This window comes from Primulina tabacum, chromosome 3 (assembly GCF_025594145.1).
Source record: "Primulina tabacum isolate GXHZ01 chromosome 3, ASM2559414v2, whole genome shotgun sequence".
Lineage (NCBI taxonomy): Eukaryota > Viridiplantae > Streptophyta > Magnoliopsida > Lamiales > Gesneriaceae > Primulina > Primulina tabacum.
In genome coordinates, this window is record NC_134552.1 from 23,118,042 (window position 1) to 23,131,584 (window position 13,543).

The window sequence follows — 13,543 nt, forward strand, 5'->3', positions numbered from 1 at the left end:
TCTTTTTGTGTTATTGGAGAATTTATTAGAATGAATGTATTGGTGTTTTGTAAGATAAAAATGTATTGGGTTATTGGACTATGCTAGAAGTTTAACTGTAATGTCGAAAATATTTAAAAAAAATAAAAGATTTTATTCAACATTTCTAAATTTTAACTCGATCCTAATAATGTACAACCCGAAAGATAAAAATGCAATGTTAGGGTAATACCTCGACGATCTTATGACATTGATTTATTCTGGTGTTTTGTTGAAAATGTAATGAGAAATATGTATTATCTGCTGTGTTTTCCAAGTTCTTTCCTCATGTGACATTGATCATAGAAAAGTATTATTGCAAATATCAATTATATGTCATAGAAGATTGTTTGTGGTTATTGTGTACTGATGTACATATTTTTGCTTATATACCTACTCTTTTGGAAACTCAAAACATCAACAATTTCTAGCTCTTGTCAAGTCTTATTGTGTGGACCCGGACGCTAATCATACTCTTAATCATCATTAGGACAATTTAATCAATTATAATAAACAGGGTCTAATTTTTTTTTTCTTTTTAAAACGCAAATGCGGAAACGTAATGGAATTTGACTAATATACATATCAGTATAAAAGTACAATCATGTACAACAAGCATTCAAACTAGACTAAGGTTCAACTACTAGATGTCAAGTGTCAAAACCATATTTACAACAAGTCCGGGATCACCATGCTAACTTGTCCTCTCTCTCATCATCTTCTTGACGCTGATCCTGTCACACCTGTTGTCATGCACACATACAAACAAGACAACAGCCGGATAACTCCGGTGAGAATAAATCCCAGTATAAACAATGTATACATACAATTAACTGAACTAACATAAAAGCATGGAACATATATCACTGCATGTATCATAATCTGAAATTTGATTCAATATCAAACAGTAAATAAAACATGGATCGTAATCTACGAAACATAATCTATACAATCTGTAATTCAATTCTTGACTCGGCATCTCAGACTCGACTCATCTCTCTTCTAATCTAGGGATCCCGATGAATAAGAACGTAACAAGTCTCTCACCTACTACTACCGTTCGCGGTGGTGGTACGTTCTTATTTCTGGACTTTGGTCTACTCTATATCGAATCATCTGCAATAAGGACTGCTCTGTCTCATAAGCATATCGATACACCAAACATCCAGTGTCTTGGCATATCTGCCAAAGACTAGTTAATCCTACTCTGACAATGTGCAATGGGCAAGTGACTACTCTGTTATAATCTAGCCCCTCTGTCAGTGACTCTCACTCAATAGCTATCTGCTATCCTCTGCTTTCCTAGCAATCACTAACAGAAACATACTCATTCACATAACACAAAGGTATGAAAACAGAACCATACACGTATGTGGTTTAGGGAAACTCGAGTTAAATCTAACTCAAGTCGATCTCCCAGTTAACATCGATTTATACCTTTCTCTTCTCGATCGGACGAAGTCGAAGTCTCGGATTCAACTCTGTCCATACCCAATCTGGCAATGACAATACCGAATAGGTATAATATAAATAGACATTCTCAAATCAATACTGAATCTGATTAATATCAATCTACTGATGTTTTGACGACATAATAATATCATCTCAATAACTCCGTCAATCTCAACATCACAGATAAATACCACAACTCATAATCGATACAATAACAGATCATAATCTCAAATCTGTACAATCTCGATCATATTAGTTAGGAAAATCATATCAATTGCATACGAGGTCCGTTCTTCGATCCGGTTGTGAATATACGTTGCTTATAATCTCAAGAACATCTAATCGTAATCATATCATAATTTCTCCAACTCATTAAATCTGAATCATGCTGAAATTTAAACAAACTTACGTCCTTTCGAAGCTGGTGATGAGAGGAATACGAATCTAGTCTCAGATTGAAAATCGGGTGGTTAGATTCTTCAAAACCAACAATCTAAACTATGAAGAAACTTGAAGCTTTTCATGTGTGTTCTCTCGGTTCTTGCTACTGAAAATGTCGAAAGGAATGAAAACAATGATATATATCTTGCATGGTGAGAACACATGTCTCATCCTTTAAGCTGCACGTCATACCGCGGGTGCGCTCGCTCTTCACCGCGGGTGCGCCAGGCGTGCTGTAACACATTCCAAAATTGCAGAAGAACGTACCGCTGGCGCGCTATACCCTGTACCGCGAGTGCGGTAACTCTACTGTACCAACACCGCGGGTGCGGTACAAATTCTGGCGCGGGTGCAGTCAAGCTACTGTAACCATTTAACATTTTATGAGAAACGACCGCGTGTGCACTGTCTTTTGGCCCGCGGTGCACTGTCTCTGCTGCCCCAACAAAATATTTTGCAACTAACATCGAATCGCAACGTCGCTTCTTCGGTCTTCGACAAAGACATCAAAGCATGCATTAAGAATATCTGATTACCAACTCACACCTCGGGCATTACACTTATGTAGTGTCTTGTGGCCGCAAAATTTTAAAGTGAAAAAGGCAGCAGCTATCATGGTTTTTATCTCTTATGAACTTCAAAATTCTAAATATTTTTTGAATATTTTTGTTAAGATCTTGTCAACCACAATTCCACATTAATCATCATCATTTTCTGAATATTTTTGTTATCTAAATATAATCCCCAATCCCAATTTCCCAATTTCAGGGAATCAACATACTCCTTAAAATTGGACAATAATCAACACAAAAAAAGACCAATTACCTGCAAAAAAATTAGTCTTGGTTTGATTTCTCAAAAAAGACAACAAAAGTTACCCTTTCAGGTATTAAAAGAATAATGACGGGCTATGAGCAGTAAAATTCTACAACTCCGACATATATGAAGTAAAAAGCAGCATCTATGGTATATTGGCTGCAGTGGGAAACCCCAATTTCCGGCTAAATATGATCGCTGGCAATTCTCCACGGATCCTCAACTCCTAACCCTAAACAGATTGAATTCACAGCTTAATTTTCTAGAATTAAAAGAAAAAAAAAATAAAAATAGAGAAATTCCATTGCCATTTATAGGGCTAGGTGCAAGAAGCGACGAGTAACAACAATTGCATTTTAGTTCTTATATTTTTCGATTTGCAATTTTATTCATCAACTCAATCCTTAAAATCAACATGATTTCGATCCTCACCGTTAATTTTAATGAAAAATTAAACTAAAAATGTCATTTGACTTGACCGATTGTGGGCTGAGTTTGTGTTACTACGGTAGCAATATCATAATGTAAAATTTAATGATTTCATTATCAAAATAAGCTGACGGTGTGGGTTAACCAGTAACACGCAATCCTTAAAATTAACATAATTTCGATCATCACCGTTAATTTTCATGAAAGTTTAAACTAAAAATGTTATTTGACTTGACCAGTTGTTGGCTGAGCTTGTGTTAACATAAAAGTAATATCATAATGTAAAATTTAATGATTTCATAAATTATCAAAATAGGCTGACAGTGTAGCACAACACACAGTAACTGTCATTAGTGGGCTGGGGACATGCCAGCTTTCTCTTTTTCAGATCGATGTTTTACCAATCCAACTTATCTATTTTATGTGACGGGGCAGACCAACCCAACGAGCTAAAATTGTTGTTAAAAAGCATACGACAATGGTTTTAGTAAAAACCGTTGTCGTATGTGCGTTGTTGATTTAGTTTTTTCTTGTAGTGTGTGCCGGCCTACGAGTGATGCTAATTTTAAGTTGAATTTGACGGGGCGGGTCGTGATTACCAAACGAACCCACCTATTTTATGTAACTGGACGAGCCGATCCGACGAGTCCAACCTATTTTGACAACTCTAATAAAAATATATCGATTGCAATTTTCCAAACACCCGAATTAAAATCGGTCTTTTGGATGTAGTGTGAGAGTACTACATTTATATCAATATCATATAAAACATTTTTTCATTTCAATTTTTTTTTTTAAAGTCGGAGTGTCTTTTTTTTTTTAATTAGGAAATACAGGTATGAATATATGCCTGTGTATCTTAAATTGTCATTTTGGCCTTCTAAGTATTCCTATTTTTAAGGATTTTAAAATGATAAATATTTGATTTTATGATTGATATCGAAGTAAATTTCATTAAATTTCCATGACTTGTGGAAGTGTTGTAATTATGGGAAAGTGGATAGTCAGAGTAAAATAATTACCGATTTGGGAAATGATAATATAACATTTTAACTGTTTTATAACCTCAATAGAGTACTACATCTTATATTATAACGAATAATTTAATAACTCTTTTTTAAAAAATAATTTTAAAAACAAAAAGAAAAATATCTAATGTTGTTAATATGAACAAAATCTTTGTGATTTTTTTTTAAAAAATCCAGATAGTGGAGGACTGTTTAGAGAGGAAAATTTTATTTTTTAATTTTAAAATATATTATTATAATTAAAATCTCGAACATATGTTCGTTTCTAATGATATGAAAACTATAAATCATCGGGTTTTTTTTAAAAAGAAATAGTAAAGCCATTATTTGGAATAATTCAATAGTAGTTTAGTTAATTGGATAATATGTTTTAATCTGAAAAAACAAAATGGATAATATTTTTAGCATCTTCACTTGGGAAAAAAAAAGAAAAAGAAAAAAATTACTCAAAAGACCATAGGATTAGGCGGCAACGGTGCTACAGGACCAAGAGAGGAAATCTGGTCGCGTGAAGAATCCACAGCTACTCTTCGATCGAAAAAGGTGAACGTCATATATAATGGCGACGGCGGCCGTAGAGACTCGAACGGGGGAGAAATCAAAGCAGCATCACCAGCAAGCTGGTACAGGGGCTGGCGGTGGTGAGGGGCTCCGGCAATACTATCAGCAACGTATACAGGATATGCAGCTTCTTGTTCGTCAAAAAGACCACGATCTCCAGCGTCTCGAAGCACAGCGGAACGACCTTAATGCTCGAGGTCTTCTTTTTCTCTTTTTGTGATTTTTTCGAGGGTTTTTCTTTTGGTTGTTATTTTTATCTCTTACCTAGGATTTTGATACCCCTTTGTTTATTTTATGGGATTAGGTGAATTTACGTGGTCGTGATTTCGATATCATGATATTTAAAGTTATAATAGTCGTATAGATTCGAGAGAAATGTCTAGGGTTTCTTTGGCTGTTCAATTTTGTTTAGGCTTTGTCAATTTGCCTCAGTTTTGGTTAGTGGCGTGTTTTGGGAAATTAGTTTGGGGACTGGGAATCCTTCCTCAGTTGACGGAGACATGGAAAGGATATTTTATGTGCGAGTGAGGGCTAGTGTCTGATAAAGTAGGATTTTGTAGAAAATTGGGATTTTGAAGTCAGGTTTTTAGGGTGGGATGTAATGATAGGGAGATTTTAGCATGATGTATAAGCTCATTGATTAAAGAAATACTGGTATCAATCCTCAATATTTGAAATGACAGAAGCCGTTTCCGCATTGCTTTTTTCCTCTGTGTGTCAACTCTGCGAGGAAATGCAATCCTGTTGTACTTGCTAATTGTTAGCATGGTGCCATCTTGTTCTTATTTATGTCTTGATTAATGGGAATTGAAGCTATGGAATCAATTTAAGTTAGCATGACTAAGGTGACTCAAGGTTATAGGAGAAAACAATCATTTATGCACAGAGATATATCATAGATATTTACGGTGCTGAATATGTTCTTAATAAATGTCTTTGGTGTTTAGTGAGATCGCTGAAGGAAGAGTTGCAGCTCCTTCAAGAGCCTGGATCTTATGTTGGTGAAGTTGTCAAAGTCATGGGAAAATCAAAGGTTCTTGTCAAGGTTTGTTATCTTTTCATCTGTTAACAGCATTTTATAAATCACGTGTTTGGGCTTTGCATTAGCTTTACCTTTTACTCTTTCTGTTCTTTCGTTCCCCGATTCCAATTTTATCCTATGTCCAAATGAAGCGGAATGGTAAGTTTAAGTTTATTTTATTCATGATTTTTGTCTGGTGGCTTTTTGCTTGTGTTTGTCCTCTTGTTCACCTCGAAAATGATCATTATTCGATGTGAATTGGAGCTCTTATAAAAAAGTTTGAACAAGCTCATCTATTTACTTCCTCATGAATCCGAAGTGCACTAGAAGTGCCCAAGGTGATGTTTACGGAGGAGAGAGGAAAATTTTCTTTGTATGGAATCCCTTCAATCTCTCTCTCGCTGAGTGCTTTGAAATATAGAAATCAGTCCACAAAAATGTAGTTGTTAATCAATATTCACTTCTTCAGGTTGGGAAAGTGGCCATTGAGTTCTGACAGTAATATAATATAAAAGAAACTAAAAGAAGAGAAACCATTATTTTATTCCTTTAGTTAGGGTAGAAAGAGGACCATCTAGCTTTGTTTCAGTTATTGAATTTTTGTTCCATGCCAGATGTTGATAATTATTGTCTTAGATGGGGTTTATACAATGCCACAATGATATTAGAAAATTTTGAAGGACGTGATGCAAGGTGCGTTTGCTTTTTAAGTCTTTGCCAGATTTACGTTAATAATAGACGCTTTTGGTTTATTTTTTCTCAGGTTCATCCTGAGGGTAAGTATGTTGTTGACATTGACAAGAACATTGATATCACTAAGATTACACCATCAACAAGAGTTGCTTTGCGTAATGATAGCTACGTGCTCCACTTGATTCTTCCCAGTAAAGTTGATCCGTTGGTGAACCTTATGAAAGTAGAGAAAGTTCCGGACTCCACGTATGACATGATTGGTGGTCTTGACCAGCAAATTAAAGAGATAAAGGAGGTGTTCTTCAAATTCTCTTTTGGTTGTTGATTTATATTGAAAGTATTATCTTATGTATTTGTTATTGTCACTATCCTGTAAAATAATTTTCTTTCTAAACCCTTGATTGAGAAATTAAATTTTTATATATTCTATTAGAGTTTTTTTAGTGTTACTTTCTTTTCTTAACAGGCACGCGAGTCCCATCTTTTATTGCTGTCACTTTGTTTCTATTGGCCTTTAACTATTTTCATTATTTTTCTTTTTTAATAAATGATTTCATTGTTCCATAGAAGACAATCAGGAAATCTTTTTAAAAGTGAGATTTCATTGATATGTACAAGTTAATAATATTCCGATAAGCTGATTTACGATCTTAATTTTTATTCATTCTGGAGGAAGTACTTCATCTCTGATTGTTCATTTAATAGGAATGAAATTATTTTTGGATTGGGCGAGAGGTAGAAGAATAATGGTTGCTTGTAGTATATGCAAAACCTTATTTTTGTTTTAAAGGAAGCAAGATTCTCATCCTTGCATTGTTTTTGTTAATTTTTTTAATATGTATCAAAATTCAAATGGTAGATTCAGACCGAGTAGGTTTACTTACATTCCCAAGGTTGAAAACTAGGTCTTTTCAAGTGAGCTGGTGCTCACAGGAATTTCCGCTGTTGAGTTTTTCTGCAACTATTGCTTAACGTGATGTTGCATCTGATATTTAAGTTGTTTTCTTCCCCTGCCCTCTTTTATTTGTATAGGTTATTGAACTTCCTATCAAACATCCTGAATTGTTTGAGAGTCTTGGAATTGCGCAGCCGAAGGTACCATTAGCAATTGGTTTACAGTTCTTTCAACATTTGAAAGTATTTATTAATCTTTTTATCTCCTTTAATAGCATTTATAATTTTTTATCTCCTTCAATTGCTGAAGGGAGTCTTGCTATATGGACCTCCTGGCACTGGTAAAACGCTTCTGGCAAGGGCAGTGGCTCATCATACTGACTGCACTTTTATCCGAGTGTCAGGCTCAGAATTAGTACAAAAGTACATTGGAGAAGGCTCTAGGATGGTGAGAGAACTTTTTGTGATGGCCAGGTTTGTTCAAATGGAAAGCATCAGTTTATATATGGCTTTTTTGCTAACACTCTTCTTAATTTCCTTACGGAGTCAGCAATGCTTACTTTTTTCATTGGAATAGTGGATAAATAGACAATATTTATAACTTTTTCCTCTACATATACTTAGTTATTTTACTTTGTTGTCAGAGAGCATGCTCCATCTATTATCTTTATGGATGAAATTGATAGCATAGGATCTGCTCGCATGGAATCTGGAAGCGGCAATGGGGATAGTGAAGTTCAGAGGACTATGCTGGAGCTACTCAACCAGCTTGATGGTTTTGAAGCATCTAATAAGATAAAAGTATGTCCAAGTCCAAGTCCAAGTGTTTTTCGGTTGAATACTTATTCTCCTTTTGTCATTTTTCTTTTTTGGCATGCCATAAAATCAATTTGATGTAGCTACATTTAAAATCAGGGTTTTGCATTATTTTTTATGTACGACTGATTTATGCAGGTACTGATGGCTACTAATAGAATCGACATTCTGGACCAAGCTCTACTCAGGCCTGGAAGAATCGATAGGAAAATTGAGTTCCCAAATCCGAATGCAGATGTATGTTTGAATTCAGCATTTCTCCCTAGAAATCTTATGTTCAGTCATCACTGTTTTACATTATATATTTCGATTGTGCTTTCTGCTCTACTTTTCGTCCATCCTTGAAACTCATACTGCAAGTTTCTTCTTTCAACTGCTAATTTTGTTTTTATTGGTGCTCTTGAGTTTTGGTACGTTGTCGCTGATCCCATTTGACTTTCACATGGCTAACATAATTTCTTTTTCAGTCCCGGTTTGACATATTGAAGATACATTCGAGGAAAATGAACATGATGCGTGGAATTGATCTGAAGAAGATTGCCGAGAAAATGAACGGCGCATCTGGTGCAGAACTCAAGGTACGCCGACATTTTTTGTAAATTAATCTTGGTATATATTCAATGTCCTTGAAGTCATCAATAATATGTAGTTTTTTCCTCAATTACCCTCAACAATATAGTCTTTGGTCATACCTTTTTTGTTACACAATTGGGTCATATAATTGCAAGTTCCATTCAAGTATTTTTCAACTAGAATATGATATGCATTTGCTAACCAAGTAAAAGAAGTCTGAAACATGTTTCCATAGAAGCCAAAACAATCATTATTTTGTGTACAACATACACCATGGTGCAATAAATATCTAAAATATTGGAGTACAACAGTTGTGCCTGCTCTATCATGCCTGTGTTTCTTTGATAAAATCTCTTATAGTTCTTACCGATCTCTTGTATGCTTATTTTAAAGCTTATAATGAGAAGTTTCCCTTTACGTGGACATAAAGTCTTTTTTCTCGTATGTATGTTTGCCATAAAAGTTGTTAGGGTACGTTTGGTTATCTTTGTGGTATTAGCAGACATGTTTCCTGAAAATGTATATTTGGGAAATGAATTGAGGAATGTAAGTTATGTTGCTTATGTTATAGGAGTGATATTTGAAAATTTTACTTTTAGGACATTATTTATAACCCTTGAAGATGAACTAGCATTGACTGAGAATCTGTTACATTGGCAGGCCGTCTGCACGGAGGCTGGAATGTTTGCTCTGAGAGAGAGGAGGGTTCATGTTACTCAAGAAGACTTTGAAATGGCTGTTGCCAAGGTCATGAAGAAGGAAACTGACAAAAACATGTCCTTGAGGAAACTTTGGAAGTAGTGTATGTCGTCTTATTTTGCTACTGAACACAAGTACATGATCGAAAGATCGAACCCATGCTCGGTGAACAATGTCGAACTTGTACTCAATGCATGTTCAAGCATTGTTTCTTCTCTGTGAACATTCTCTATGGATCTCTCTTGTTCTCGGGTGTTTTTAGGCGTCAAAATTGACACTTAATATAAGAAAAGTGCTCATTTGATATACCAGGCGGACGCTATTATTATTTTATTAGTTTAAGCAAATTTTCTAATTTCCCCTACAAAATATTGAGGTGGGCTGGAGGAGTCAATATGGCTGGATCAAGTTCGACTAGAGCTTGATCTGAATCTAGTATCTGAGGTATTTTACTTTAGAAATTAACTATAATACTAGTAAAAATTGAATTTACACATCAGCTAGAAGTGTATGTTTACGTCTGGTCGATGGAGAGGATCTGCCATTTGCTTGTTTTAACCGTAGGAAATTATGGCAAATGGATTCATTATGTGTGTTATTTTTAAAAATAGTCCTCTATATGTTGAAATAGGACAATTTTTTAAAATTAGCATACACACTTCCCTTTCTTCAAAGACTGGTGACTGTCATTCGTTTGCAATGAAGTACAATTACTCTCAGGACGCCCACATCAAATTGCTTACGATGCTCGTATTGCGCTAATTGATCTTTGGGGAATGAAGCCTGACAAGTGAAGGGAAGACGTGACATTTACCAAAATCTTAAATTTAGGTTAAAAGAGCGAATTTATTAAGTTTTAATAAAATTTTCACTGCACAATATTAGTTTTTCTATAATTAACATATCTTTAATTTTTGTTATTTTCTCCTCCACCATATTCTTTTATGCAAATATTTTATTAGATCGTCACATAGATCATTTTGAGAGACGAATCTCTAATCTGATCCGACACATGAAAAATAATAAATTTGTGTGAAAATATATTTTTTATTACAAATATGAACCGGGTGACCGTCTTACAGATATGCATATCTGTAATACCGTTTCACAGAAGACCTACTAATTTTTTATTATTGTTATCTTCGTAATGGTTTTATGGAGAGTTGAGCCAGAGAAAAGAAACTGAGAATGTGAGATAAGAGAATGTTTGAGAAATAATATCTTAATATTTAGGAAACTTGATTCATTTCCTAAATTTATTGTTCTAACTTATACTATCCATTTTAAAATTTATTTCGCTCAGATACTATGAACCATCAAAAATCACTTTTCGACTTGCCAAAAGTTACTTTTTGATTTTCAAAATTCAAAAATTCCATCAACGAAATAGAGACATGTAGACTGACATGTCTATCTATTCGGATCGTATATATATTCAGTTTTTATTTCTTGTTTATTCTTTTCAGGATTACTTAGCAAACCATTAGCATTCTATCTGTATTCTTGCCCTCTTCCCATTCTCTTTGCTCTCTAACTGTGTGTGTAGAAAAAAGTGACATTTTCTTCAAACAATATCTCAAGATGACCAGCTATTCTGCAAACACTCTAGCCATCAAATTCACATCTGTTTTGGCCATGAAGGACGAGGCCATGGTGACAATGTTCAAGATGTTGGAGGTTTCAGGTCTCAGGAAGTTCCTAGGACGCGGTTTCCAATTTTCAGAGACATTATTCGATGAATTCTTTGAGCATGATAAGATGGAGCATTGATAGGTGGTGTGCACTATTCAATGGGTGAATGCCATTATCACACATAACCTGTCTGCTGATATCTTCGATCTACCAACGACTGGATAAAGTTCATTCTATGTCTTTCCAGAAAGCAAATATGCTCATCGGAGAGTTGAGTTCTCTGTTTGGCTTCCCACTCATGGCTCCGACCTGACAAAAGAAAGACTTGAAGGTGGCATATAGACTACTCGCTGACATTGTGAGCATGGTTCGCTGTCGCGGTCGCGGAGATCGGAACAGATACTACCGTTCCAGTTATAATGAAATTTCGCGGAACGAGTATTTAAAAAAAATATTATAAATATATAAAAATTAAAAATTTTGGAAAATATTTAGAAATATAAAAATTAAAATAAATATTATTTAAATAGATTATTTGATGTAAATAAGAAATTTAATTTGGCGACGTTTTTATCCAAACAATGCATGTGCTCAAAATTGCATTATTTGTACTACAAAGCAAAGATACGACGTGCAATAGGACCTACAATTGCATTATTTGTACTAGAAAGCAAAGATACGTGCATTATTAAATCCGTCGCTGATTCAGATTTGCGACGGTTTTATGAAAAACCGTCAGTAAATTTAGCGACGGTTTTTATTCAACCGTCGTTGATTTTAATTTGGCGACGATTTTATTAAACCCGTCTTCGATTTACAGCCGATGTAAATCGGCGACGGTTGAATAAAAATCGTCGCTACATACATAAAACCGTCGCTACTAGCGACAGTTCTTAACAAAACCAGTCGCGAATTGCGTTCGGTTCCGTTCCGAGCGTGGCGCGTTCCGTTTTCCCGTTAAATCGTCGTTCTTCATGCATGGAACGCCGACCCACATCATATACCTCCAAACACCGGAACCCTTGTCAAGGTAGGTAGCGTTCCGGTTCCGGAATGGCCGTTCCGGCCGTTCCGATCCCGTTTTGGCAAATCATGATTGTGAGCAAGCCGCTGTTGGCTAAGGCATGTAATTCTTTTGACAAGATAACCGCCAAAAAGTTTTTATCCACGGCAACCATCGCATCAAAGTTGAATGTCAACTGGTCCAACATCTTGTGCAAGATTTTCACTGCAATGGTGAAGAAAGAAGCTCAATCTCTGGGCTTCACTATTACTCTTTGTGATCTCCTAGAGCATAAGAAGATCAAACTCGTAGATGCTATCAAACTCCCCAAATTCAAGGTGCTCGATCGGAACGATGCGGAATCGTATGTCAAGAAGAATGTTCCAAGCGGAGAGGAACCTCTTGCTATCAAAATAGAAAAGGGAGAAGAACAAGAGAAGAAGCCAGTCAAGCGGACTAGGGCACTAGCCAAAAATGCTAAAAGAAAATTAGTTCTCTCCTCCTGTAAGAAATATGACACATATTAAAAGAAGTATCGTGTAGGAAATGGCGACGGTCATTGCCTACATCTTTTGACAAAACTTACGTACGCCGTCTCAACTTTAGAAAATCGAGATGCATACACGTTTCTTCTTTCGACAATCAAGCTCCCACATAAACTCGTTGATGGTATGAGTTGCCTATAAATAGCAGCGACTGAGGTCCCTAAGCACACACCACATAAGAAAATTATACACCATCTATAGAGTGTGTGAAGTGTTTAGAAGACATCAATCGGAGGAAAAGCAGAGAAATAAAAAATTTCAATGGCCGGAGGTAATTCTCGATCCGCTTCAGCATATTATTTATCATGTTTATATATACGTGAAAACATGATTTTTGAGAAAACTTCTGACATTTGGTATCAAAGCAGTGATATCTGTCCCTTGAAAATTTGTTTTTCATTTTCTAAAATTTGCGTAAGAAACATGAAATTTAAAGATCGGATCACGTAATAATATTAAGAAACTTACCTTAGAATTGTATTCTGATCGGAGTTTGAAGTTTTTCCTTGATTCTTGAAAAATAAAATAAGAATTTTTGAGAGCAAAAATATTTTCAGAGAAGTTGCAGAAAAAAGCTTAAAGAAGACTTCGCAGTTTGCAAATTCATGATTTTGGCAACTGAATTCATGCATTTCACGTAGCTGCTGAATTCAATTATTCAGACAAAGCTTTCAGAATAATAAATTGAAATTAGACCCACACATTTCAATTGTCCAAATTTTTCATTCTTTATAAATTTGTGTCAGTAAACAATTCTTTCAATTTGTCAAATTGGTGGGTCCCGCAACATTAATTATTATTATTATTATTATTTGTAAAATAAAAATAATAATAAATAAATAAATAATGATTAATGTATTATTAAGTTATATGTATAATTCGGTATACATATAGCATTTTGTTAAATAATTTGTACACATTA

The 13,543-nt window shown here is 35.0% G+C and overlaps 1 protein-coding gene across 1 annotated transcript; it reads left to right on the forward strand.

The window, feature by feature from the left end:
- Nucleotides 1-4,622: 4,622 nt before the first annotated feature.
- Nucleotides 4,623-9,774, forward strand: LOC142541020 (26S proteasome regulatory subunit 8 homolog A-like). Its single transcript, XM_075647558.1, has 9 exons — nt 4,623-4,942; nt 5,693-5,790; nt 6,530-6,754; nt 7,492-7,554; nt 7,664-7,827; nt 7,998-8,154; nt 8,308-8,406; nt 8,637-8,747; nt 9,403-9,774. Exons 1-9 carry the CDS (start codon nt 4,744-4,746, stop codon nt 9,541-9,543), a joined length of 1,257 nt encoding a protein of 418 aa, XP_075503673.1. The 5' UTR covers nt 4,623-4,743; the 3' UTR covers nt 9,544-9,774.
- Nucleotides 9,775-13,543: the final 3,769 nt, after the last annotated feature.